Source organism: Physcomitrium patens, chromosome 3, assembly GCF_059467195.1.
Source record: "Physcomitrium patens ecotype Gransden chromosome 3, ASM5946719v1, whole genome shotgun sequence".
NCBI lineage: Eukaryota > Viridiplantae > Streptophyta > Bryopsida > Funariales > Funariaceae > Physcomitrium > Physcomitrium patens.
In genome coordinates this window covers 18441366-18466877 of record NC_143412.1, presented here as the reverse complement: position 1 = coordinate 18466877, position 25512 = coordinate 18441366, and the positions used below count along the sequence as shown (strand labels likewise).

The 25512-nt window shown below is 35.2% G+C and overlaps 3 protein-coding genes across 16 annotated transcripts; 2 read left to right on the top strand and 1 right to left on the bottom strand.

The window, feature by feature from the left end:
• Positions 1 to 424: 424 nt before the first annotated feature.
• Positions 425 to 4657, bottom strand: LOC112279387 (uncharacterized). Its single transcript, XM_024513777.3, has 8 exons — positions 4400 to 4657; positions 3910 to 4030; positions 3317 to 3650; positions 2698 to 2940; positions 2257 to 2554; positions 1838 to 1919; positions 1233 to 1350; positions 425 to 875 (listed from the first exon to the last, which is right to left on the bottom strand). The coding sequence occupies exons 2-8, from the start codon at positions 4003 to 4005 to the stop codon at positions 754 to 756; spliced, it is 1293 nt and encodes a 430-aa protein (XP_024369545.1). The 5' UTR covers positions 4006 to 4030; positions 4400 to 4657; the 3' UTR covers positions 425 to 753.
• A 2119-nt stretch (positions 4658 to 6776) lies between these two features.
• LOC112279429 (kinesin-like protein KLP1) lies at positions 6777 to 15376 on the top strand. 11 transcript variants are annotated; one of them, XM_073532419.2, is made up of 19 exons: positions 6777 to 7083; positions 7176 to 7265; positions 7381 to 7889; positions 8599 to 8736; positions 9037 to 9153; positions 9331 to 9504; positions 9798 to 10008; positions 10351 to 10493; positions 10675 to 10766; positions 10924 to 11016; positions 11452 to 11545; positions 11762 to 11875; positions 11977 to 12066; positions 12631 to 12792; positions 13042 to 13121; positions 13663 to 13735; positions 14081 to 14154; positions 14652 to 14736; positions 15047 to 15376. In XM_073532419.2, the coding sequence occupies exons 3-19, from the start codon at positions 7692 to 7694 to the stop codon at positions 15158 to 15160; spliced, it is 2052 nt and encodes a 683-aa protein (XP_073388520.1). In that variant the 5' UTR covers positions 6777 to 7083; positions 7176 to 7265; positions 7381 to 7691; the 3' UTR covers positions 15161 to 15376. The 11 variants fall into 11 exon arrangements, with proteins under 11 accessions (XP_073388520.1, XP_073388529.1, XP_073388522.1 ...); XM_073532428.2 differs by lacking the exons at positions 6777 to 7083; positions 7176 to 7265 and having other exon boundaries at positions 7272 to 7889; positions 9459 to 9504; positions 9809 to 10008; XM_073532421.1 differs by lacking the exons at positions 6777 to 7083; positions 7176 to 7265 and having other exon boundaries at positions 7272 to 7889; positions 11762 to 11815.
• Positions 15377 to 19016: 3640 nt separating this feature from the next.
• Positions 19017 to 25343, top strand: LOC112279473 (uncharacterized). 4 transcript variants are annotated; one of them, XM_090249106.1, is made up of 9 exons: positions 19017 to 19146; positions 20622 to 21537; positions 21905 to 21954; positions 22080 to 22215; positions 22451 to 22580; positions 22862 to 23826; positions 24177 to 24311; positions 24542 to 24586; positions 24916 to 25343. In XM_090249106.1, the coding sequence occupies exons 2-9, from the start codon at positions 20890 to 20892 to the stop codon at positions 25051 to 25053; spliced, it is 2247 nt and encodes a 748-aa protein (XP_090105232.1). In that variant the 5' UTR covers positions 19017 to 19146; positions 20622 to 20889; the 3' UTR covers positions 25054 to 25343. The 4 variants fall into 4 exon arrangements, with proteins under 4 accessions (XP_090105232.1, XP_024369709.1, XP_024369713.1 ...); XM_024513941.3 differs by lacking the exon at positions 19017 to 19146 and adding an exon at positions 19298 to 19656; XM_024513945.3 differs by lacking the exon at positions 19017 to 19146 and adding an exon at positions 19509 to 19656 and having other exon boundaries at positions 20622 to 21393.
• The last annotated feature ends 169 nt before the right edge of the window (positions 25344 to 25512 follow it).

The following is a 25512-nucleotide window of genomic DNA, read 5'->3' as shown; positions in this document are numbered from 1 at the left end:
AAAATTCCATATATAGATTTAGAGAGAGAGAGAGAGAGAGAAAGAGCAATGATTCCCACTCATCTTTTATGAATAACCAAGACTAGAATTTGAATACAAAATCACTTCATAAACCATTTATAGTGAAATAAGCCACACATGTTTGCTACTGCAATTGTATCCAAAAGGTTAATTAATTGAAATATAATGGGGGAGAGATAAAGATTCTACCAATGGGAAGATAAAACCACAAACGCCGTTCAACCCTAAATCTAAATCAGGGTTCACACCTGAATTTGAGACAGCGTTTAAGGGTTGGGCAAGAAATTAGGGACTGCACACTCCCAATGCAGCTCCAAACAATATCTTTAGAAAACATTTAATCCCCTGGGTCCACGACTTCATTGTTGAAAAAAGTAGAGTCTTCTCGAGGTTGCCACGCTCATTGAGCTTAAATACAAAGACAAAACCTTCAAGATTTATACTTTAATGACAACGCATGACGACTTAAGTTATATGGTGTACACAAATGTGACTCATATTGATTACGTAACAAAGGACCTCAGGCTTCCCGATATGCCCAGAAAACCGCAATAATCTCAGAATGAGTCGACGTGTATCATATTCGTGAAGCTGAAGAAAATTTTTGCTTTTACTAAAGCCTAAACTGAAGCATATTTATAAAAAAACTCCTTAATAATGTGGCCCAACCTTGGTCGCAGTTTGCCACGTCCACTAGTTTTCCAAGAGGTCAAGCTTCGCCAGGTCAGTCCACTACCACGATAGACCTTTTACATTAACAGCAGAACTACGGGTAGAGTTTAGAAAAGATGGTTGAGCACCGTTGTAAAAGAGATGTGTAATAAGTTGCACCAACTCCTCTGATGTTCTTTTCTCTGCGAACAAAAACAAATGCAACATAGATCTTAGTCTACATAGTAAGGCTATCAATTTCTCTGTGATCTGTAGAAGACTCCTAAGTATTACGCGTTTATTAACAAGTTTTACTTGGGAATATCTGCAATCAGCAAGCTGCTACACACGGGTTGCCTAAAACTGCTACACGTAGTATGTGAAGATGCTTCTTGATTGTAGAGATTTCCAAATCTACAATCAGGAAGAGATCAACTACACAAGCTGACGGAAACGTCTTAAACAGAAAGATCGAACCTTCAGTACAACATCCCCTACGTATTCTATCAAGGGTTTTGAGCATAAAATATACGCAAAGAAGAGTTGAGTGAAAAAAATACCTTCAAGCTTATATAAACCTTTCCCATTCTTGATGAACAAGATTTGTGGACAATCATCTGGTTTAATGTTGAGAGCAGTCCCAAGGTCAACCTCCAAACCAACGTCTATTTTCACAGCCTGCTTGGACATGAACACAACTTTAAGTTAATTAATGAACCAGCAATGACGCACAAAACCAATAACTTCACCTTATATCAAGAAAACACTCTTCCAGCTATAAAAAGCAACAGATGAAGAGAACGGTCATCATAACATTCAGTAGCCTACAACAGCTTGGCCTGCAGGACAGGAAGGTTCCAAATAATCCTTTCAAACATTCCAAATGTTCAAACAAGACATTTTAAACATTACCACCGATTGCAAGTAAAAATGATCTGACAACGAATATCTCTTACTTGGTGTTATGCATTTTGCGACAATAGAAAAACAATAGCTATTTCACTCAAAATATCTGTTTACCACTAAAGGTAAAAGGCCACTTTCCCATAATCGTGTGAATGATAAGTTGTCAAAGCAGGATCAACGAGAATGTACAGAACTTATCCTAAATAATTGACCAACAGAAAACTTCAACGGTTAAAGGAAAGGTTTAGAGGTCACTCACACGGAGAGGAGCTTTGGCCGACTCCCAGATTGACGTCACTGCCTTCTGCAGTTCCGCTAATGTTTTCCAAGAGTCCAGACTCCTAAAAGCCACATAAACTACTTTTTCAATACACTTAAAGAGGCTACAGAGAAGAGAGGGATCATAATAACACTACAATGTCCCACGCTACTATTTGAAAAGCTTAACAGAATACGATGCTCCAGTTTTTACAAGTAAACCTCTGATCAGTTGGCTGCAGAAACTGAACTTGAGCAAGTAATAATAACAAGCTTAAAATAAAGATAAAATAATCTAGTGCATATGCCCATGACAAAAGTGGTCTCCGCGTCCTCAACATCCAATTCTTCCCACTCTCTATATCAAAATAACTTTTAAAACTGAACTCAAAAAGCAGAGGAGAAAGAGATATAACCAACCTGGGGCCATATCTAGCGAACACGTACACTACCAAGGGACTGGGAGTAGCAAAGACATGCATTTCCCACTCAGCGGTAATAATTTCTTTAATAATTCCGTCGTCCATTTCAGCCTCCCAATCAATCTTGTCCTCGTCATCGACGTCGTCATTATCTTCGTCAGTTGAGTTATTCTTAATAGTAACTTTATCAAAAAACTGAGATGTCCTGAAGCCCCATCCATCGTCAGCCTCATCAGGCCATGAAGGATCCTCTTCCTCCATCCACAGTGGTGTTTCTTCGTCATCTTCTTCTGCTTCTGAAAGACCAACCAGTAGTGCATTCAGTCTTGTGTCTTTGATACGAAACTACACCATTCAAACTACACTGCTGTATTTTTATCCCACAAAAGAAGGTTTCATATTTGCAGCCCACATGAGCAAGTGCATATAGACTTCATACTCTGCTCAAGGAAAGATTGCCAGACTTCTTTATGCATCCAGTCTGGTTTCTGCTGATATTTTGGATTGTCCCAATCAATGTCATCGTCGTCTTTGTTTATATCAGCACTCTTGTTCTGTTCTCTTGAATTGCGTTCTTTACTCCCACGTCGACCTCCAATCGAACGGCTAGCTGCCCCTGTCCCCAGAGTAATTCTCGGAGACAATGGGATATTGATGTTGGTACTCCTCATGGTAATGCCCACTGCACAAATATATCATAGAATGTGGCAAAGAAGGATAAAACTCCCATGATCTTCAATTTCGACTGAACACGCAGAATCTTCAATCCCCATGAAACTACGGCTCATAGGTTCACAAACCTCTGTTTTCAAGATGTAACAAAAGCATCTACCTTCGTAATAAGGCAGTGTTAAAGCTACCTCTTTACATTCACTCTATTTCTTGGCTTCATTTCACAAGGCTGGAAATAAAAACCACATGAAATCATCTCCAGAATCTCGTCCACGCCAGTGAAGATAATTAACGAACCTCTGATGTTGTGACCTCATAAATGACCCAACTGTCATAAGATAAATGAAATATATTTGTACATTGTTCAGAAGTAAGTGGTACCTTACCGTCCGAAATGCCTGGCTCAGACATTACTCCCCCAGGTTCATTTAATTCTGGACCACCTTTTGCAATGAGTTCCTCTAGTTCTCCAAAAAAATCCCAGCCCTCCAACTCTTCCTCGTCAGTTCCCTCTTCATGACCACCAGAAGAGCCCTTGCTAATCTTGGCCTTTTTAGAGCGTTTTTTCTTCCGACTAGGTTGGACTGCCGAATCACTTCCATCGGCAGTTGAATCTCCCGATTCCGTGGCCAACGCAACCACAGTCTTCCTTGTGAAGAGAGGCTTTGAAGCCGTCAATTTGAATCCCAAACCATTTCGACAAGGAACTGCTTGAGGTCTCTACGTCCAGGTTTAGGATTACCCAGGTAAGTCAATGTAACAAAACAACTCACATTGTGTCTATAAAGACCCACTTGCCAGTACCAAAGTCAAGCAGGAGAAAAGAAACCCTGAGATTAGAAGACTACCATCAGATGAAATTCAAAAACCTCATTCTCGAAGTATCCAAAACGTTGCACCAAGCATACAGTACGAAAAATCATAGAGCAGAAAATTCGACAGAGAGAATTCAGTTCTGCACGAACTGTAACAAACTTACAAAATCAATTCTTTCGGGACGAGCGGCATGAAAACAAAGGGGATGTCCTCGTGAAACAGCCAAGGATGAGCTGCAGGAAGCCACCGCAGCATCCATAACTCTCACCAACCAATCTACACCACTGCAAAGTACCTAGTGGTATTAGACAATTGTGGTACACAGCGGGAGTAAAACAACAAAAATAAGGTGACCACAGAAGCTCAAAGAGAGACCAGCGGCAGAGTCTCTACTGAAAATGTAGACGTTATAACGAATCGCAAGTGGCAGAGCAATAGTGGGTTCATTGCAATAAAAACAAAAACAAATTTTAAAAAAAAATTAAAAGCGCTGCTACAATGCAAGAATTCCCTCAGGAAAAAACAATGCCAGACTATTCTACAAAGAAAGCAGAATAACTCGGTGTGGAACACTAAATGAAAAAAACCACACAGCAATGTCAAATCGTCAACAAAAGAACAGCAGAAATGCAAAACTGAAATTGAGGCCCTACCAGCTAGAGACGATGACGGTGGATATCAAGCGAAAGCACCACCACCACCACAAACTATGAAGCTGTGTTTCTCTATAAACCCAAAGCAAAGGAACGCTTCACAAGAATCAAAGCTAAACCCATAACGCAAACCCTATTTGCATCAAAAACTGAAACAATGGAAGTGACCAAAATCCACTCCAGCAATCTCAGTAGCGCGAATTCAGCAGGGTTTATGGGGTTTATGGGGCTACGAAAAGGCCTGCTGTTGTTGATAATGGCCGCTGCTTCACGACGGCAGTTAAGCCTGCTGAGGATGTGTTGTGCGTATTCTACGTGTATTTGGGGTGCATCATACTATATGTAATTTATGTATTGTATTTGTATGTATTTGGGTGTAGAGTATTGTATGTAATTTGTAAGTAGTGTTGTGTACATACTTGGGAGGGAGGTGACGATTCTAATGAGATATACCATGAGCTCTTTGTACTTGGAGATGGATGTATAGCATTGATGTACTTTCGTGTGATATTTTTAGGAAATTGTTAAATTGACCCAAGTATTTACTAAATTAATCCAACCATTGTAATAATCATCAAAAAAATCTCCATTGCTAGATTTGCATTGGTTTAAAACCAATGAAAAATGGTTGGATCCTATACCAATGATGATAAGTGCATCAATTTAGTAAATGCCTAGGTTAATCTAACAATTCCTTATTTTTAACAATGTTTTTTATCCCCAAGTTGTGTTGTTTGGTTTGTGCTCTTCAAGTCATGTTTGCCCTAAATCTTAATGACACTTTTTTTTATCATGAGTTAGTGTCTTATTTAAGGATTTTAAAGATTTGGTTTAGGAACTCTTTTGCAATGGATTCCATTTAGCTCTCTCTTTCTCTCACTCTCATGCTTTATTTCTATAGTTTGTTTTTGGAGTTGTGATTCTTTTGTAATAAAAGAGAGAGGGTCTAATTGTGGAGAGGGAGCTAGGAATAGCTAAAGAATATGCATATAGCATAAAATCTTATCTATATATATATATATAATGAAGTAAAGATGATAATCTTTAAAATCTTAAAATATCCAAAATAGCATAAAAAAATAACTCTAAAAAAGTGATAATATCACAATAGAATAATTAAAATAAAATAAAACATATACATAATGACTGACAATTTGGTGTGAATAATATTTTTTGAAAAAATATATTCTTATCATTGTTAGATAATTTTTACTCAAAAAAATATATGTGTATTTATATCAAAATACAAAATCTGTATTTCATTTTAAAATCCATTCTAAATATATAATTTATGGACGTATAAATTCAAGGTTGAACCTGTTTTATAAGAGAATTTTATCAGATTATATTTTGTAAAGCAAAATTTAATCATGTTTCAAGAGTATTACACAAGAAATTTATGTAAACTAAATGTTATTGTATTTTTGAATTATTTTCTTCCCTTTTGATTTTATCTCAAAGTTTTTTACATTCAAACATCAAAGATGTGTTTAGTACATATTATAGATTGTGTATTTTAAATAGAACATTATTATTAGATGATTTTGATTGTTAAATAAAATATATTTTTTAAAAAAACTTACATGTTTTAATTTATTACTTGTAAATAATTTATTAGTTTTTTATGCATAATTTTATATTAGACATATATTTATGTTTTGTTGGAGAAATTATGGTTACTTATATTTTATAGAATTTGGTCAAAATTTTTGTATAAAGACAATCAATAGAAGATAAATCTCTTATCTTTAAGACAATCAAAGTTCTTTTCATGTAAAATTTAATTTATCCTTGGAATAAAAATATTTTTACTATTGTCATTTTTTATTCTTATTATTTTATAATAATGATTTATATGCTGTATTATACTAGCGGATATCCATGCCATTGGGCTCTGTTTTCCATGTCATCTTCTTCACAACCAATTAGAAGATTTCTTTATCTCTTTGTTCTCTTTATCCAAGTTGTCTTATATAATAGATACCATACATATAAATATGCTGAAGAAATAATTTTAAATTTATGTACAATTTTTTTTTTTTTTTTTTTTTTTTTTTGATAGAGACTAGAAGATTGTTTGAAAAAATTATCAATAAACTTCTTGATAAAATTGAAAGATGTCTTTTTAGATTTGCAATTTGACAGTTAGCATTGTACCTTTACATAGTTGAGATAATATACTATCATAATGTATAATAGAGTATAGTTACATGATTAAGCAAAAGATTTAAGAATATGCCAAAATTTTAATTATATTTATTTGTTATTATCATTTTTTGTATATTAGATATCAAGTAATATTAAAAAAAACGAGGTTTCTAACATATGAAAAAGAATATTTTATATAACTGTTTGTTAGTTTGTTTTTTTTGTTTTTATTTAACCAAAAAAAATCTAAATCCAATATTCTTTTACCAAAATATTGATATTAAACGTGATATCTTATTTATTACTAGCACTTGAATTCCATGGCAACATAGTTAAAATAAAAATAAATATTCCCTTATTCCAAAAAAAAAAATCACTTTTAAAACAAACAATCTTATATACTATTCATTCACACTAGTGATTGCTTGCTTGTTAAGATATTTAGGACATTAATACACTTAATTGCTTTGAAAAAGAAAGCAATCACAACAAGCTCTAGTAAACATATATTGATTGCTAAATGCGCCAAGCTTTAGGTACAATGTGAGGCTGTTTTTTTACTTGATAAAATTCGTATGCACAAATATGCACGTGAAATAAAAAAATCATGAACTAAATTTTTTTGCAGAGCAAGTTCGAAAAGGGGCGTGGCAAGCACAGATTCCATGTCGGTGATTTCGTGGTTTCCTTGGCGAATCCGGAAACGATGCGATTCGAGGCACAATCTATGCACAAGTTGAATTTGTGGAATCGTTGTTGGCATTTGCACATTTCCTGTTTGCAACCCATGTTTAGCAAAATCTCATGCACACTCAAAATCCCCTGTTTTGCAGCTTTCTATCATGTCCAAGTTTCTGTCTTGATTCGGTGCAAGCAGAGCCCAACTTGTTAATTTCTGATAAGTTGCGGAGTCGTCTTCGAAGGCCTGTTGTTGTAGTTCATTTCCTTGCGTGATTCAAGAGCCCTTGATGTATACTGTTGGCTGAGAAGAGCTTGTGTTGTTATCCTTATGGATCAGTAAATGTCAATTTGTGAACCTGTTCTGGTTGATAAAGAGGACTTGAGAAACAGGTCGGGCTACCATTTGGAATAGCTTGATAGGATACAGCAATTTTAAAACCCTGAGGAAGGAATCGAGAGAAAGATGCCTTCTGGTGAACCCTTGTCGTCGATCGGCATCAAGGTCCATGTCAGGATACGACCAACTGCAAAGCCCTCTCCAATGTTTCACATCGAAGACCAGACGAATACCGTTCTGATTGATTTGCTGAAGCAGAACGGTGGGGGAGCCCCAGAAAGTTTTGTTGACCAGATTGCTTTCTCTGTAAATAGCATCACTCAGGTCAGGATCTTCATTCCTCCTCCACATTTAGGGTTCTCGTTCAGGGCACAGAATTTTTAGTGGTTATGCTTGTCATGGTAATCCGCCCCCAATTTGACTTACGTCTGTAACTCAAGTCGGGAAGTATCTTCTAAATGACTACAGTAGTCATGTGTAAGGAAATGGGTTTTGTAAACGTCAGAGACATGAAGATTGGTCTTTTACTTGAGATTTAAAACCCATGACCATCTTTGCTGAGATACCTCATGCATAGTGGGACGAGTTTGAGAGGGTTCAACTTTGCTTAGGTATTGACATCACGTATATGTAATTATACTGGAGTCTCGTATTGATGGACTCGAAGGGCTTGGAAGTAGAATAATTAAATGAGCGATCCTACCCGATTAAGCACTCCTGAGTGGGAAGATCCTTTTCACTGATGATCGCAACGCAGAGCGATATGGTGACACACTCGCCACATAATTCGAGAGGAGCGTTCTGATGCTGAAGGATATGAAATCATTGACCTCGGGGACATTATTTCAGACACGGAGTGTTTCGGACCTTTACATGTCCCAAAACGGACCTTAAAGGTGTTCTTTTTGCAGCTCAGTGGTGAGAGTATGCAGCTTATCAATATGACACGCGAGGAGTAGATAGTATTTTAGGAAACAGGTTTAAAATAAGCATCTTGTGGAGATAATTTTTGTTTTGGTGGTGTGGTCTTCAGAGCACAGATCAATCGGAAGTCTACGAGTCATGTGGAAGGGCGCTAGTGAAGGATTTCTTGGAAGGATACAATGCCACGTTTATCGCATATGGTCAAGTTGGGTCTGGGAAGACTTATACAATGGCAGGGGACATGAAGGTAACATCGAAAGTTGATTTGATGCATACTTTGTGTATTCAGGTAGATGTATTGGGGCTCCATTGGTGCTTGTTCACAAAAGCATTTTGATTGAATTTTGTGACACACGGCCAATTTGCATAAATAGGCAGAGAAGTGCTGAATGAAAATTTAATGCCTTTGGCGCAATGTCAGTTGCCGATTACCTTATTCAGTAATTGTTAGAACGTTAGTATGACAAGAGCTTCATTTGTAGTTTGAGGTGAAAAACTCTGCATTTTAGCCCTTGATATGTTTACCATCCGACATCTGGAATGGAAGGTCAATGCACATCGAGGATTCATCGCACGAGCAATTCATCAGATCTTCGAGGAAAAGGAAGCAGATCCTGGTTCTGGCATTGTTTTGTACATAAGTTATTTGGAAATATATCAAGAGGTATATATCTACACGTTCCTGTACTGCTGTTAGGAAACATGAGCATGAAGCCAAAGTCATTAGCCTAGTATTCTAATGGGCAGGTTGAGTCGAGCACTTTGTGTAAACATTATGTCAGAAGTCCGTGCTCGACAAAAGTATAGTGGCTAACCATGAAACAGGAATTGCAAACGTCAGGGCATGTATGACCTTTTGAACCAGAGAAGCAAGGATTTGATGATTATTGAGGAGAGTGGCTATGTATATATCAGAGGTCTTGCTAAAATTCCAGTTGAAACTGAAGCACAGGCACTGATGTGTTTCAGTGAAGGGGAGAAACAAAGGTCTTACGCATGTCACCAAATCAATCAGGTAACTCGGAATTCCAAACTTGTTTTGCTACATTTTGTCTCGTCAAATGTTTGTTGTAGTGGGGGTACAGCACCGAACATCACATAACACTGTGCATAAGACTGCCCAGTTGATGGGAAAAAAACAATGTTCACTCGTTGTTGCATATATTGCGTACCTCATGAAGTTTTGCTTAGAGTTTGTGGTGCTCTTTGTGTGATGTTGTGGACATTATTTCCTCCTCATCGACCCACCGGAAGATTATTTTCGTTCTAGTATTTCATGTTTGATATACAATACTTAATTTTGGACAGGTATCTAGCAGATCTCATACCATATTCACTCTCTGCATGGAGAAAAGAGTGGGAAGATTTAAAACTGAGTACGACACTGTAGTTGCCAAGCTAAATCTGGTGGATTTAGCTGGATTTGAACGCTTGAAGAAGACCAATACAAGCACAGGAGGCCGAATGAGAGTGGAAGCATGTTCCATCAACAAGTCCCTATGTCTCCTCGAGCAGGCATGTATTCATTTTTCCATACTGCACAATGGCACAATTTAACTCCCGGGTCATGCAGTAATTTTCTTTCAACAAGTCGTGTTTGTTCAGAGTTTTTTGTCGCTGACGTCATGAATATCTTGTGGGTTTCAAAATTATTACTTTCAAAGGATCTACTCATGCAATAAGTAGTGAAATTGAAACATTCAGTTTCTGTCACTTGACGCCTGAGTTTGAGCCTGAGTTTTCTCTACAAAAGTTTGAGTTTCCATGTTCAGTCTTCAGTCGAATGGTTCGTTTTGGAAGTCATCAGAGCTCAAAATTGTTTTTCACCTTCATTCAAACGTTTATTTCAAAACTCAGGCAGTGTATGCTATAAAGCAAGGCCAAGAATATGTTCCGTTTCGGCAGAGTAAAATCTCCATAATCCTCAAAGAAGCTTTGAGTGGAAACTGCAGAACAGAGTTGATTCTTTGCTTGTGGCCCGAAGAGTACTTTTTGGATGAGACAGTACGTCGTCAGAACCTTAAAACTCACAGCCGTAAATATTTTGTGCCTCCAATCACCTCCATAGCTTTGAAGAAGATTTCAAGCAATCTTAATTGACAGCCTCTGTAAGCACTTATCACTAAATTGAGATGTTACCCCATCCGTATTCGACTTAAATATCAATGTCGTGGTTGTTGTACAGATCAAAGCATCGAGGTTTGCTCAAAGATTGAAGGTTCTCAGGACATTCTCCATCCACAATAAAAAGATAGATTGTTGTGTTCTAAATGAAAGGTTTTACATCAGAATCCATGGAGATGATGTGCGTCATGCCGTGATTGATGTTCTAATTTTTTCAGTAGCTCAAGTTAGTTCCAGTTTATGTAGCCGAATTTGCACAAATCATGTGGTTACTAACCTTTCTCATTCTGTGCTTGTGCAATTCAACCAGACGGCACGCACAAGAAATTGCCAATCTTCAGCAAGAATTAGCTCTCAAAGATGCTTTGCAGGGACGACCGGGCTTGTCCTTCGATGATCTAACGTAAAGACTTTGTACACTCTCTTGTCCTTCACATCATACTCTTTTCAGTACACTTTGGAAGTATTTAACTTGCATTGGTTGCATGAGTTTTATTTGATGATTTAAGCACATAGTGTCATGTAAGTGGTGCTTTTCAAGACATTTATGTAGAGAATAGGATTCAATTACTCAAACAGGTCAATTGTTGTACATATCACTGCTTATATTATCTACGTTTAATCACAATAAGATTGTACATCATAAAATAAAAACAAAAACAAAACAAAAAAACTTGATATAACATGAGCTTCACCGTGGCCTTATTGGGTTTATTATGAGTAATCTATGTAATCTTGTACGTAATTATCCATAAACAAAGCGATGTAAGGATATAAACATGTGCTATTCCAATTGATAGTCATATCAAGTTTTAATTATTTAACATGATGAGTTTAGGGGAGAAGTGAAGGGTAAACTGAGAGAGACGATTCAAGATTTTTTGCAAAATGATGGAGAACTTGAGAGAATTCCTATTGATAACCAAAAGCAGGTCATTAAATAATATTATAATATACAATATTGTAATGGAACAATTTCAAAGATATCAGCATTGTCATATATACATATGTGTCTACAAACACATACCAACATACAGTTTGTTTACATTTGACTTCATAATCTTTCCTATAACTTGCGTTTTTGTATCAAATATAATTCAGTGTAGTGAATTAACATTCATAAGCAACTTGTGTTGTTTCTTACACAGGTTAGAGAATTATTCTCTCTATTCAAGGAGTCTCAAGTATCTTTGCGAGCTAAAGTAAGTACAGGAAAACATTGTACAATGCAGTTATCCTCAATTGGTCCACTCATCAACTATGTATGTTCAATTCTTTTTCAAACCTGAATACTGTATAATGAATATTAATTGCATGTCTATGTACACGAATATTAAGTAATTACGAAGGCAAAAGCATGCAGCTGGAAAAAGTGCTTAGTGAACATGGATTGGTTGAACCAATTGAAGAACCACAAGAAACAGAATCTGGTGTGGGTGAATTAACTAATCAGGTAAGCAACGCAACTCTCATGGTTTTACAACGAGTGGTCTCTCAAAATCTAGATTCTAAAGATTCAAAACCTTGAAAATTGAACCTTGTAAGGATTTTATAAATTTAAATTTTAAGAATAGTTTTTATAGCTATAATTCTTTTGTTTATTATTATTATTATTATTATTATTATTATTATTATTATTGTTGTTGTTGTTGTTGTATTTATATATATATATATAATCATCAACTGTATGCATTCAAATAATGATATAGCATACAAAATTTAGTATTATGTAATCGAATCTAATAAAGTAATGTATCACAACATCCATACAATAGAATGATAATTTTGTTTAGGGATTTCTACATAATGTACAAATATTGAATCTTGAACAGTTGAAATTATCAAGGATGACACACATATACACACACACCCACCCACACACACACACACATATATATATATATATATATATATATATATATATATATATATATATATATATATATATATATAATTCTTAATTTTTATTTGGTTTGATTTTGATTTTTTAGTTGTGTGTGTGTGTTTGTGTGGATAGGGCTTTCATGTGGGTATTGCACCACCTCATGCAAGGCCTCATAATCCAAGTGCATCAAAGCCAAGTCCTGATGAAATCCACTGCAGTCATTTGATGCTGGATTACAAAGAAGCTGATCCTTCGAATGATGTTTGGGAAACTGGAAGTAGCTTCAGAAACCATGTGAGTTGTAATATTACAATAAGAATAAGTTTTTGTTTATTTATTTGAATTTATTTGAAGCGAAATGATTGTGCATGTATGTATATATATATATATATATATATATATATACATATCATAAACTTAAGTGTGTTTTTTTGTATGTGCATTTATGTATAGTTCTTTTGAAAAACATTACAGAATTTAGGCTTTTTTCTATTAAACCTCAATTTTTTTCATATCATGCATTATATATATATATATACACAGAAGTTTCAGGAATATAAGCATACAACTGTTATGGGCAAACAACAAGACAGCCTAATAAAAAGTAAACAAACAGAATTAAGGTAAATGTTATTATTCAAAGTACCTTTTTTACTTTTTAAGTGCAAAAATAGAATCATTGTGAATTTTCACAGTTTGATAGAATTCCCAGCTATTTTCATTAAAAAATCATTGTATTCATGTGTTCATGTTGATTTTCATATGTTCACAAGCACAAATTTGATGTCCAGGGTGGTCAACTTGATGAAATTATAGTCTAATTGGTAGCATATTTTTATAAAATCATATACACTTACAAAGATAATTCTCTATTAATTCAAAACTTTGCAAGAGTGTTTTATAAACTCATGTATTCTTTTTGCATAAATTACACCAAAATTAGCAAGTGTTGGGGTTCATTGTTCTTACAACAACTACAAACAAGAATAACAATTATAATAAAAAAAGAATTTCTTTGGTCTACTTGATGTATAAAATAGAACTCATTATATATATATATATATATATATATATATATTATTTATAAGCAATGCATATGCCACACTGTGAATTTGTTTCATTGTTAACTTCCAAAAATTGAATTTTGTCATGATAATTGTATAGAACTACAAAATGTCATGTTAAAGATTTATGTGAAATAAGCAACAATTTAAAACAAGATATACACAACATTAAGGTAATCATTGTATTCAAGACTTGATGCTTTATTTTTAAGGTCTTGATAATTTTTATGCAAACATGCATTGTTTGTATACATATGCATATACACACACAGACATGCATTTAAAAAAAACATTTCAAGTTACATTAAAGAGGATGAAATCATTTCTAAATTCCTTGTTACAATATTTAAAATAAAAAAAAAGTTATATTATTTATTCACAAAACCCAGATTTATAACTAAAATTTCAAAATATTACATCATAATATTGAAAAAGGTTCACATGTAAACAAAAATTAAAACTCATGCAAACAGCAACTTAAATTATGTAGTTTTTGGGTCATGTGCATGTTCCTTAAGAAAATATTAAAAGAGCAACATGAAGAGGAATTTGACTCTAATGCAATCAGCAGAAAAGCAGATCTGTATAGCAGGTTTTGTTTTCTTATCCTCAAACTTTCTAACGCTTTTCTTAATTAATCTTCATCAAACCAAACTTATTTGCATTATGTTCATTAGGCCTAATTTTCAATGAAAGCATCAAACATGTATCGTAGGTTTAAAAATAAAAAAAAAAAAAAAAAAAGAAAAAAAAGAAGAAGGTAGACTTACCAACACGAGTTGTTTTTCTATTAAAAAAATGGATACAAATCTCTAGTAAAAGCATAGTTTTATTCATACACCAATATTAAGAATATGATGTTTAAAATAAAGCAATAGAATCTTATTTTAGCATGCATTAAAAATTTAAATAGTATATTATATTAATTTATAAATGAAAAATAAAAGCTTCCGTGTCTTTTTAATTAAATTTTTTGAAAGAGCAGAAAACTGCACAAAACTAAAAATTGCATCATGATATGTAGTTTTACATTTATTGTGGATATACACAAATTTTAAAAGAAAACCGAATGACTAATTGCTTCTTCAGACTAAAATACTTGAAAGTTGATTTTCATAAGAATTATTCACAAATCACTTTTTTCAAAAATGTACTTCAGAAACTCAATCAAGAGGTAATATATTGAAAGATTCCTCGTGAGCAATATAGAAATATTATACTTGTTATGCCCATTAACATGAATATTTTGTTTCTAAGAAATTAAAAAAAAATAAATGTATTATGCACATGTACTAAATGAAATAATTGTGATATTTAGGTTTGACTTAACTTATTTCTATAACTTATTAAATCCCATGTATAGCTTAACTTTTCCAACCAACGGTTCTACTATTACATTTGAATTGTCCTAATAATTTTAGTTTTTGTGTTGATGACATAGAGAATTAATTGTGGAAATTAATGGGTGTAATGGATTAATACAGATTTTTGTTTGTAAAGAAGGCTTTTTAAAATCATTTTATTCTTGGTTTGAAACACATTGTAATCACCCAAACGAAACTTCTGAAGAATACTTGGCTCGCATGGGACAAGTGTAGAATCCTGAAAGGTAGTATGAAAACATGAGAAATAAATGAAATAAAAAGATAAAGAAATAAAACTTTTCAAATATTGTTGAATTTCCAATTATAACATAGTGATTTTGAATCTAGTATAATTTATATGTTATGTTCAATATCTTGGTGATTTTTATAACATTTTTTACAATTATGGAAATTTCAGTTGTGAAATTAAGGCAAAAAATTTGAAAGTAAGTAGAGTTCATTTCGGGATTTAATGCTATTTTTGCTAGTTTTAATCTTTTTTTGTATAACTAGATGAATTGTGAAATGAAAATTTGATACATGTATATTACCTCTTGATTGAGTTTCTCAAGTACATTTTTGAAATTGTGAAATGAAAATTTGATACAATATATTACCTCTTGTACATTTTTGCAACTAAAAATTGACATTGTTTTTTCGGTCAAAAATGTACTTGAAATGAAAACTTGATACAATATATAATTTCAGTAAGAAAATAATATTGATTTAATATCTATAAATAACTGTATTTATATTATATTTTAATATAATAATATTGAATTTCCTTAAATTAACTATTAGATATATATATATATATATATATAAAATCCATCATATATTAAAACTAACAAAATAATGTTATTACAGACTTTAATATTTTGAAAAAATATTATTAAATTTTCAGAAGTTGTGGTGAATTGATAAAATAATAATAACAAAACAGATGTATTGTAGTGAATTTTGACTAATTTTGACCAATAGTGATAAGAGCCACAAATATAATTATAGTCCAAATGGATTTTAAGTAGAAAAGAAGTTGTCACAAATAAGAAATAAGGTGCAAATGCCATATTGATTGAACGGACATACAATGTCTACAATTTTTAATTTTTGAAGATATGAAGAGGAAAAAATTAAGATTTAGTAGTATTATATATGCACCTCCTAGTTTTAAACATATTAATAATATGAATGGGATTAGTTTTTGAACATATTAGTTATATAAAATGTGTATTAGATATTGTCTCAAAATAAACTAGATGATATTATAGAGTGTGTTCTAGTTATTTAATTTAATTTAATTTAGGAAGTTCATTTAATCAATCAAAATATTATAGATGGCATTTAATGCTAATACTATGTGAAAAAATAATTTATTTCTAAAAAAGACCTAAGAAGAAACAAAGACTCTTCCAAAATCTTTATTAATTCTTATATTGTAATTTCCAAAACATTACACTTGCAAAAATACATCATTATTTTTTATTTTGTTGGTGGTATACCAACCATAAAGGTTTTTGAAATGTGTTTACAAATTGTGGAAGTTATAGTAAAGAATTCTACATTAGTAAGTATATTTATCAGAAAAAAAATTCTCTATTTGAGTGCAAATTGGGAAGAAATAATTTGACAAGTCTGACTATTGTCTTTTTATTGATTTTTTTATAGGAATTTGCATGTTTTAAGTATAGAATTGTTTGTTTAAAAAATTAGATGGTAAAATTTATATGGCTCAACATTCACTACAAAAGGAGAGGACTCTAATATACCATTTTTAATTAAAATTATGCATAAACTTAGCTTGGCTTTAGGATTATAGATAAATTAGTCTAGATTTGTAGCTTATTAGCAATGTAAGAAAATAATGAGATTTATATAGATAATGTTTTTAGAATAGACTTGGGCTTCTTCAAATTAATTTGAGTAAATGTTTTGGCACAACTTTTGGCTTATGATTACAAATACATGGTATTGAAAAATTCTTAATTCATGTATTCAAATACAAAACAGACTATTAGTGCCTTATAAAATTTAGTATGGGTAGAAGAGTGATCATTTTTAAAACCATAATTTTTCTTTTGCATCTTTTCTCCTTGTTATATAAATGTGTACCTTAAAAGCCATTTGTGAAATTAAGAGTATGGTAAAAACAATTTCTTAGAGTGAATACACAAACATTGGCATAATCTAAAGTTTTGTAGCTTATGTGTTGCCAAACTAAAGAAAAAAAATGAATTGAAAGTTATAATTTTTGAGGATCCAACTAAATTTTTTTCAGCAAATGAGAATTAAGAAGACTGAAATGTGTATGAAACTTACTTTTTTTAGTAATTTATGGTTTGACTTTAAATAAGTATTGAAAAATAACACCATATAAAACACAAGTTCCAATAATTGGAGCAAAACTAAAAAAATATAGACAACTATGGTATTATTCATTCTACTATTTAATCTAAATTGTTTTTATACTACTTAGAATAGGTTTCTATGGTAGGATCCAATGCTTCTACTTACAAATAAACGTATTGATTGATTTTGCTTTCCTCTACATTCAAAATTGCTAAGAACTGAAAGATTTGTTCAATAAAAAACTTAATCAATAAATTCCATAATTGGCTATTATTAGATGGTGCTTAACAAGCATAAATAATACAGCTTTGTAATATATATTTTTGGATTATCTTTGAATTTAGAAGATATAAAATAATAATTTATATGTTATGTTCAATATCTTTGAGTTTAGAAGATGTTATATTTGCTTATAAAATATATATTTTGGATTATGTTCAGTATAAAGAGGTGGTAGAGAATACATGGTTTTTAAAGTCTAAACCTATCAAAATAAAATTGTGTCAAATAGATGTATAGTTATGAAGATTGTATTATGATAAAATTTATCTATGAACCAAGAACATTCTCATCTAAATAAGCCAAAACATTAAGTAGATGGATTTCAAAAAAATGACTAAAGTAGCTTTAAATTACATTAAGACTACAAAGTCTTAATGTAATTGTAACAAAAATATTAAACTCTTTTTTGGACTTATGAATAAACTTACTTCCAAACCCAATAAATATTATTGGTCCTTAATAACTAAATTTATGACTTATAAAAAAAATATTGATAGATATATGAATAGTAGAAACCAAATTTTTGATTGAGACTTCTCTTTTAATAAATTAGATGTTTGGTTTTTATCTCAAGCATGTATATTAGGTATGTTTCTTTGGATCATATGGCACAAAATTGTAGTTTTAAACAAATAGAAGAGACAAACTAGTCCAAACACGGATGCAAATCTTGTTTTCTTTATTCAACATCAACATGAAACTATTTTCATAGACTTGGAATATGCATATAAGACAAATATATTTAGAAATGGGCTACATTATTCATATATAAACTAATCTCTAGTCTTAAAAAGTAGAGTTCATAGAAAGATTTTATGTAGAAACAAACTATTTTCACACAAGCATTGTCTTTTAGATTTCAAATGTTGTCATTATTAAGAGAATTGTGCATATAGACAATATGCATTTAATAAAAAATATATATTTAAAAATTCAAAATATAGAGTAATTATTATATTAGAATAATAATATAAATGTACAATTTCTACAGAAAATCAAATGTAGTAAGATTAAAATATAACACAAACATAGGGTAATCTTTAAAATAAAATAAAAATAAAATAATACAATTGAGTTTAGATCTTAAATATTTATAAATTGGAAGTCAAGAGTGCCACATAGCGGCTTAATAATGCATGACACAATAGACTACTAATGCAGTTTTTTATTTATTTATACATGCATGATATATTGCTTTCAAATCCACTTGTTAAAAAGTGTTAGGAAGTAAACAATTTTCCTCTACATTCAATCTTCACACAAATCTAAGCATAAAGAAAGGAATCGCACACAGGAATGGAAAGGCAGTCAGTGACATGGCAGTCCACCTCAGCTACAGGCCAAGCCAACATGGCCATGTCACCCCGAGGGACCCCGCCACGTCGGAGCCGCGTGGCCAGGGCGGGAGCGCCCGCGTGGCCCAGTGTCTCCGACAAGCGCCAAGACGAAGCCTGGCCATGGCGGAGTTGCAGAGAGAGCGAGAGTGCGAGGGAGAGAGGCTTCCTTGGAATCAATCTGTGATGGAATCGCCGATCGATGCATGCACACGGACCAGGATACGAAACGTGAGGATTAGGCGATGGTAGCAGGTGAGCCGAAGTTCTTTTCCTCCTTTTTAGGTTTTTAAAATTTTTGTTTTGTTTTTGTTTTTTGTGTTTTTTTGTTTTTCTTTCCGCCATAATTGTTTGTGTATTGCACGTGACGGCCGTGTCCGTTGCTTTTGAGGATCGAGGTCGGCAGCGGACGGACGGATTGTCCGTGTCGCGGGCTTGGCGTCGTCTTCGGGCTTTGTGGCGCCAGTAGTAGCCAGTGGATGCGGGCGTTGAATGTGCTCCATCCACGCGCGGAATGGGGTTTAGTGGTTGGCCCAAGGTTTGGGACGTAGGGGCTGCGTACCTTGCGCGTCGTCGTTCCCGAGTGTTTTAGGGTGATTGTGGACCTTAACACGGGCGGGGAAAGTTGTAGGGTGGACTCTGCCACCACTATCGAAATTGTTTTAGTTGTGCGTTTGGCTTCCCGGCCGATGGAGAGTTGATAGACGAAGGGGCTTCTTGTGGTTTAGGCCGGGCTGGTGCACGGGGGGCATATCGTGTTCTGAGGTATTGTTCGGGTTTTCCCCTGCGATGTTGCTGTGTATGGGGATTCGTCGTCGGACCTTATCACGGTCCTGGTATTTTTAGCTGTGGTGTTTGAGTATGCTGAAGGATGTGCTCTGGCAACGAGATGCATAGTGTGGAAGCGATATCTTTCGGGTGTGAAGGTTTATCATTTCTTTAGTCCAAGGATCGTGTAGCGCTTCTCAAATGTGGACCTGCTGTCGTTCGGTCCGTCGCTTTTGATTGCTGTTGTTTTTATTTCTTTAAATAATCTGTTTTAATTTTAAAAAAGTGATTTAAAGATTAAAAAAAACGATATGGCTTGGTGAATACGACTCGCGTTTGGAAAATTTCTACTCTTCCTTGTTGCTTTCATAGTACAGTCATTTTTCGGATGGGGTGTTGTTGTTAGCAGCCACACAGTTTTTTAGTCGATTGAAATCATTAATTTTAATAGAATGCTCTTGTACAATGCCCCTTAGCAATTTCTAATGTTGGGAATCTTGACCCGAGCTTCCTTTCGAATTTTCTATTTATCAGTTTGCGGACAGTATAGTTTGGTTATGCATGAGGCACGATTTTTTTAAGATCTCCGTCAATTTGTCAGGATTACGGAAGCTTTGTCTTTTTAATTTTATTGCTACTACTACATGTTTTTTTATGTTTAATTTATTTTCACAGCAAAGGCAACGTTTCTTCCATGAGTAGTTCCTCTTGTGGTCATGCTAGCAGTGCTGGAGTTGATTGCGCGACTTACTATGCAAATGTTTTAAATGTAGGTCCAGGCAGTTATTTCTGCTCAAGTTCTCGTGTCCACCGACACTGTAGATTAGCGTTGTAGAAAGAATCTACTTCTTGTGTAGCTGTAGAAAAGGAGTGTAAAACCTAAAAGAATAGAGCTTAATTTTCAGGGGTTGGACTCCAGTGATTTGGGGCTATTTAACAAGGTTTTTATGCTGTTCATGCAGTCACGCGCGAACATCAACATTTGGAATCTTCGTGAGAATTAATCAAGAACTGAGGAATTATCATGGTATTGGTTGAGCACTACAATTGAGAGGACCTGGAGCACAATCCTTGAAATCTCTGCATAAAATATGGAATGAAATCATTTCATGGTAATGCGTTACATCCTTGCTGTCCGCTCTGCTCCGGTGGAAATAGCGAATCAAAATCTTTCGACTCTCTTCAATGAGGCCCCTTGAAACGTAAAACCACTCTAAATGTTCTCATTTAATGCAAGCTTTGTCCATGATGGTGGTGACAACCGGTAGTCGTTGTGATCTGCGAAGTTACTGTCATGGCTCACCTTACAACTCGCTATCAAGTTACGAGAGCCTCAGAGATTTACGGAGGAGCAACTGGTGGTGCATGAGATACTCAGTAAGACTTTCTGGACCTACGGGAACTGGAATCTTTCATGATAACTTCATCGAATTCTTGCACCAAAGGTGTACACCATGCGCCTCTGGGAGTTGCATTGGTGTTTCTGCTTCAAAGTTGGGCATGCCTTGTAGGAAAACGTCGGTTACTTCGAATCCGATGGGTAAATTGGGAAAACGTACTCAAGTAAGTATACATAGATCTCGGGTGAGGTGTTTCGAGTCAGGAAGAGCAAAGGAGATCGTTGGAGTGGACATTGGAAGTCGGGATCGCGGCGCCAAGAATCCGGAACCCGCTGAAGGAGCCGTGCACCTGAAAGATACCTTGTCTTTGGGTACAGGACACGTTGGTGAACAAGTAAGTTCAGGGTTGTTCAGGGAGTCACATGGTAGAGCGCTGGAGAATGAGATATCTAATTCACAATATCAGAGAATTCAGGATCTAAGATTTTCTGGCGATATTTGGGAAGGCGACTCAGGAGCTGAGGTCTTAGATTTACAGGTTGGTTCGCCATATGGCTTGCGTATGGGTGATATGGTGTTTTTATGCTTAAAGAGTCTCTTCTTCTGCGCGTATGGTTTAGTCACTGTCATGAAATGAAGTTTCTCAGCTCGGTGATTCGATTCATCCTTGCACAGTAGTTTGATTATCGAGCGTAATGGTGTTTTTAGGGTTATGGAAGTGGATTGATGTAGAATTAGGGAAATGTCTCTTGAAACTAGGCTGGTGAGCATTTAAGGCTGCCGAAGTCCCTGCTTCCCTACCTTGGATCAGAACAGTATGTGAATATGTTATATTAGTGCACAATGCAACAGAGCTGAGCATACGTGCCCTTCATCTTACAGTTGAATGTTCTGGTAATGAACAGACAGCGTTATACTGGTTCGGTTATCTTTCAAAGCGTACAGAGCTAACTGCGTATGGCTCTTACTCTCGCTCAACCTGCTTATTTGATTCAATTTTTTCAGCTTCAACATTTCTTTGTTTTGTATCGAATCTCTTTTCAAATTAAAAAATCACCTTGAAGATGTACTTCTTATCAGGTACTTTGGACCAGAGACAAAGAGGGCATTGCAGCAGTTCCAAATAGCTCATGGGGTACTAGGCACTGGTGCGTGGGGATCCTCATCTCGGCAAGCTTTGTGGAAGCTACTCGGCGAAGAAGGTTTTTTATTTTATGTGAGCGTTCTCTATCCAGTGGATCATAGTCTGTTATACTGCTTTTGAACTTAGGCGTCCCTGAATTCGCTCTTAATTATCATCAGGATTTTTGTCATGAGCTATGGTTTCCACTTTCACCTTTTGGCAAGCTATGAAATTTCGAGGTTAGCGGGTAAAGTGTTTCGTGATATGTTGCCTCCTATGTTGTGAAACAGCAAATAGCGGCAATTTAACTTAATTACGCTTTTCGCAGGGAGGAAGCAGTGTGCATAGGGACTTGCAGCAACCAGATTCATCTTTGGTGGACAAAGTTGATGTGGGTAGGGCAGACGTTGGCATACGTATGTCAGAGCTTCTAGATAACATGGGTGAACAAAGTCAAGGTTTGTTATCTATTTGAGTAATTTCCCTTCTATGATTATGAGACAATGTTTAAGTAGTCACTTGGATCGTATTGTGTGGACTAGATGGTTAGATTTGAATGATTTTGAAATACTGCTACTCAAGATCTTAAATGACACTTTTTAGTTCTACTCCAAAGTTGTTAGCTGAACACCTTGTTGATAAACAGTAGCAAGATGCAAACATTTTTACTTTTTTACAAATGCTGTCCAAACACAGTATTCCAACAGCACGCTCTTAACTTCTTTTTTTGGCTCTACAGAATTCATTTCATCTATATCCTCTGCTCCATATTGGAGACATTTTCCGACAAATGTACCTAGAAATGCTGCAATGTTTGGACTACTTGTTGGGGTGCTGGTAGCCCTGTTTGGTCTTGGGTACTCTATTGTAGAAATGTTTCATGAGCAACATGGGCAACCCGTGAGACGAAGGATATTAAGAGCACATTGGCGTGATGACATGACCACAAGCTGTACAACCTCTGCAAATTCTAGAAGACATCTCGACATGTTTCCAGGTTTGGATTTTCCTGTCGATGGAGAAGATTTGAAGTATCGTCTTCGCTCGAAATCAAAGCCCAATTCAATGAATGGTTCTCGGCGCTCGGATCGCTTGATTCTATATGAAGGGCTGGTGGTCGTGGGAGATGAGGCACCGAGTTCTGTGTATCCTTTTAAGAACAGCTCACCCTCTCGCCGTGGTTCTGGAAGAGCTTCTCAAGCTACCCCTATGGCTAAGGATTCTTCAATTCCTGTAGATGCTGCAACTGATCAGATCAACTACAAACTTGCGAGCGATGGGAGCATTTCCGGATCAAGTGAGGGAAACCTCCAAGAGAGTCACCTCCCTTTCAAGAGAATAGGCAGTGTACATGCTGGAATTGAAGATCCAAGCATTACAAGAGCGGATTCCGATGCTGTGGCAAGCACATGTAGAATGTCCAGTCAGAACTTGCCTCTTCGTTCGATTCCAATGGAGCAACCATCTGAGAAGCAGCCGAACTTCGTTCGCAGCCTCTTCTCCGTCTTTTTCACTCCCAAAGGATTGGGGAATGTATCTGGATTGGAAAAATACGGAAGGCCCAGGAATGCTTCAATTGCAGCCCAATTGGACGCTAGGAGCAGCGACAAACAAACTCTTGTTGACTTTGAAGTAGAGTCGAAGAAGTCCAGGATGGAGGGAAGCTCGAGGCCGGGTGGCAACGGTTGGCAAGATAAGTATGAGGTGAGAGAGGCGTGACTCTGATGGTGTTTTTCATATCTGAATCTTGGAGAGTTGGGTTGAACAAGATATCTATGTCTTTATTAGGATGTTTACGACTTTATTGAATGTTAATTGTAATACAGTTTTAGAGTGCTTACCGAGTTTTTGTTAGAGAGCTAGTCTTAGTTGTTATTGTCGAGTGTGAGTTATTGTCAGGATGCCAGGTGGTCCTGTGTTGGGGTGTTGATAATGACTCTTTGGTTCATGTAGTATTGAATTTAGTGTATGCTAAGATTAGCCCATATCTTAGAAATTGGACAACACTCCTTTTTCTGACAATCTTCTGGCTTCAATATCTTCATGGAATATAGGAGAGTTTCAAGGATCGTGTGGACGATTTGCGGAAAGCAGTGCAGGCCGCAGAAAAGAATCGACAAGCAGCTATGCGAGCTTTGGCTGAAGAACGCCAACGTAGTCTTGAGTTGCAAGTTAAAATAAGTCGGCAGGTATTATACTTTCTGTCTTCAACTCAGTAACGCGAGCAAGACTAGGAGAAAACCGTTTTGTTGGCGGGGCGAGTCGTTTTCAACTTCAAAGTTGCGTCTCAATAGAGAATGTGATGGAATTGATACAGTTCTATCACGAACAGTCGGGCTTTTAATTCTTTCCAAGTGGTGCTCTTTATGAATGGTTGATTCTTTAAGGAGTAACACGTGGTTTTCCGTCTGATTTCCAGAAAGAAACAGCAGCCGCTCTTGAAGAAGAAGTTCGGGTGTTGAAGGTATGGTCCTTAGATATATTTGGTTACTTGGCGTCTTCTTCTTGCTGAATTCTGTTGGAAACTTTGATGCACCTTTAGACTGTCAAGTTATTGAGAAGATGCTGTCAGTATCATGTCCTGACCTGCATCTCCTGATCAATTATATTGGTGGTTTTATGGTTGAGTGGTAGTCCTGGATTGTTGTCAGTTGTCTCAGTTTCTGTGACGTTCTCACCCGTGACTAATCTTGAATCGTATGTGCTGATCTTTGATAGGGTCCTGATTGCTCCACATTTTTTCTATGACTTCTAGTAGTACCATTCATGAGTAATTATTTGTTTCGTATTCAGGAATCTCACGATGCATTGCTGGCGTCACTGCGGAAGAAGTACAGCTCTTCTGTAGCAGCTCGGGCTGCAGCTGCTCTGCTCTATCAGAACTGGGATGCCGAGTATGAAGAGGGCAGTCCTCAGACCCTATCCTACTAATATCTGCGTTATGCAGGTTAGTAGGAAGTGATCACTTATGGTTACTACACGATTCTTTTTTTTTTCTTTTTTCTTTTTTACTGTGCAAGATCATTAGATAGATCTGTCATTGAGTGCTATTCATGTTAGTTTTATCTATGACTGGCATTTTAATTGTATGTACCATATCCCCATCTGGGTTTTTCAAATCATTTTGTATCCAATATGGCAGTTTTCAGAATAAGTAATAGAGTCTGACTCTGGCTCTAAGGAGAAGTCGAATAAATATATGTTCCATCCCTTTCTGTGGACCTTTGGTTTGGTAGTGCTACCTCATGTTTCTTGTGGTTATTATCTTCTTACAGGACACTAATCGTAGCGTGCATTATCACAGAGTTCCGCACAATGGCATAGCTCGGGAATCCTTCATTGCATGTCTTACGCTTAATTTGATTAATAACTCCGTTGGCGACGATCACT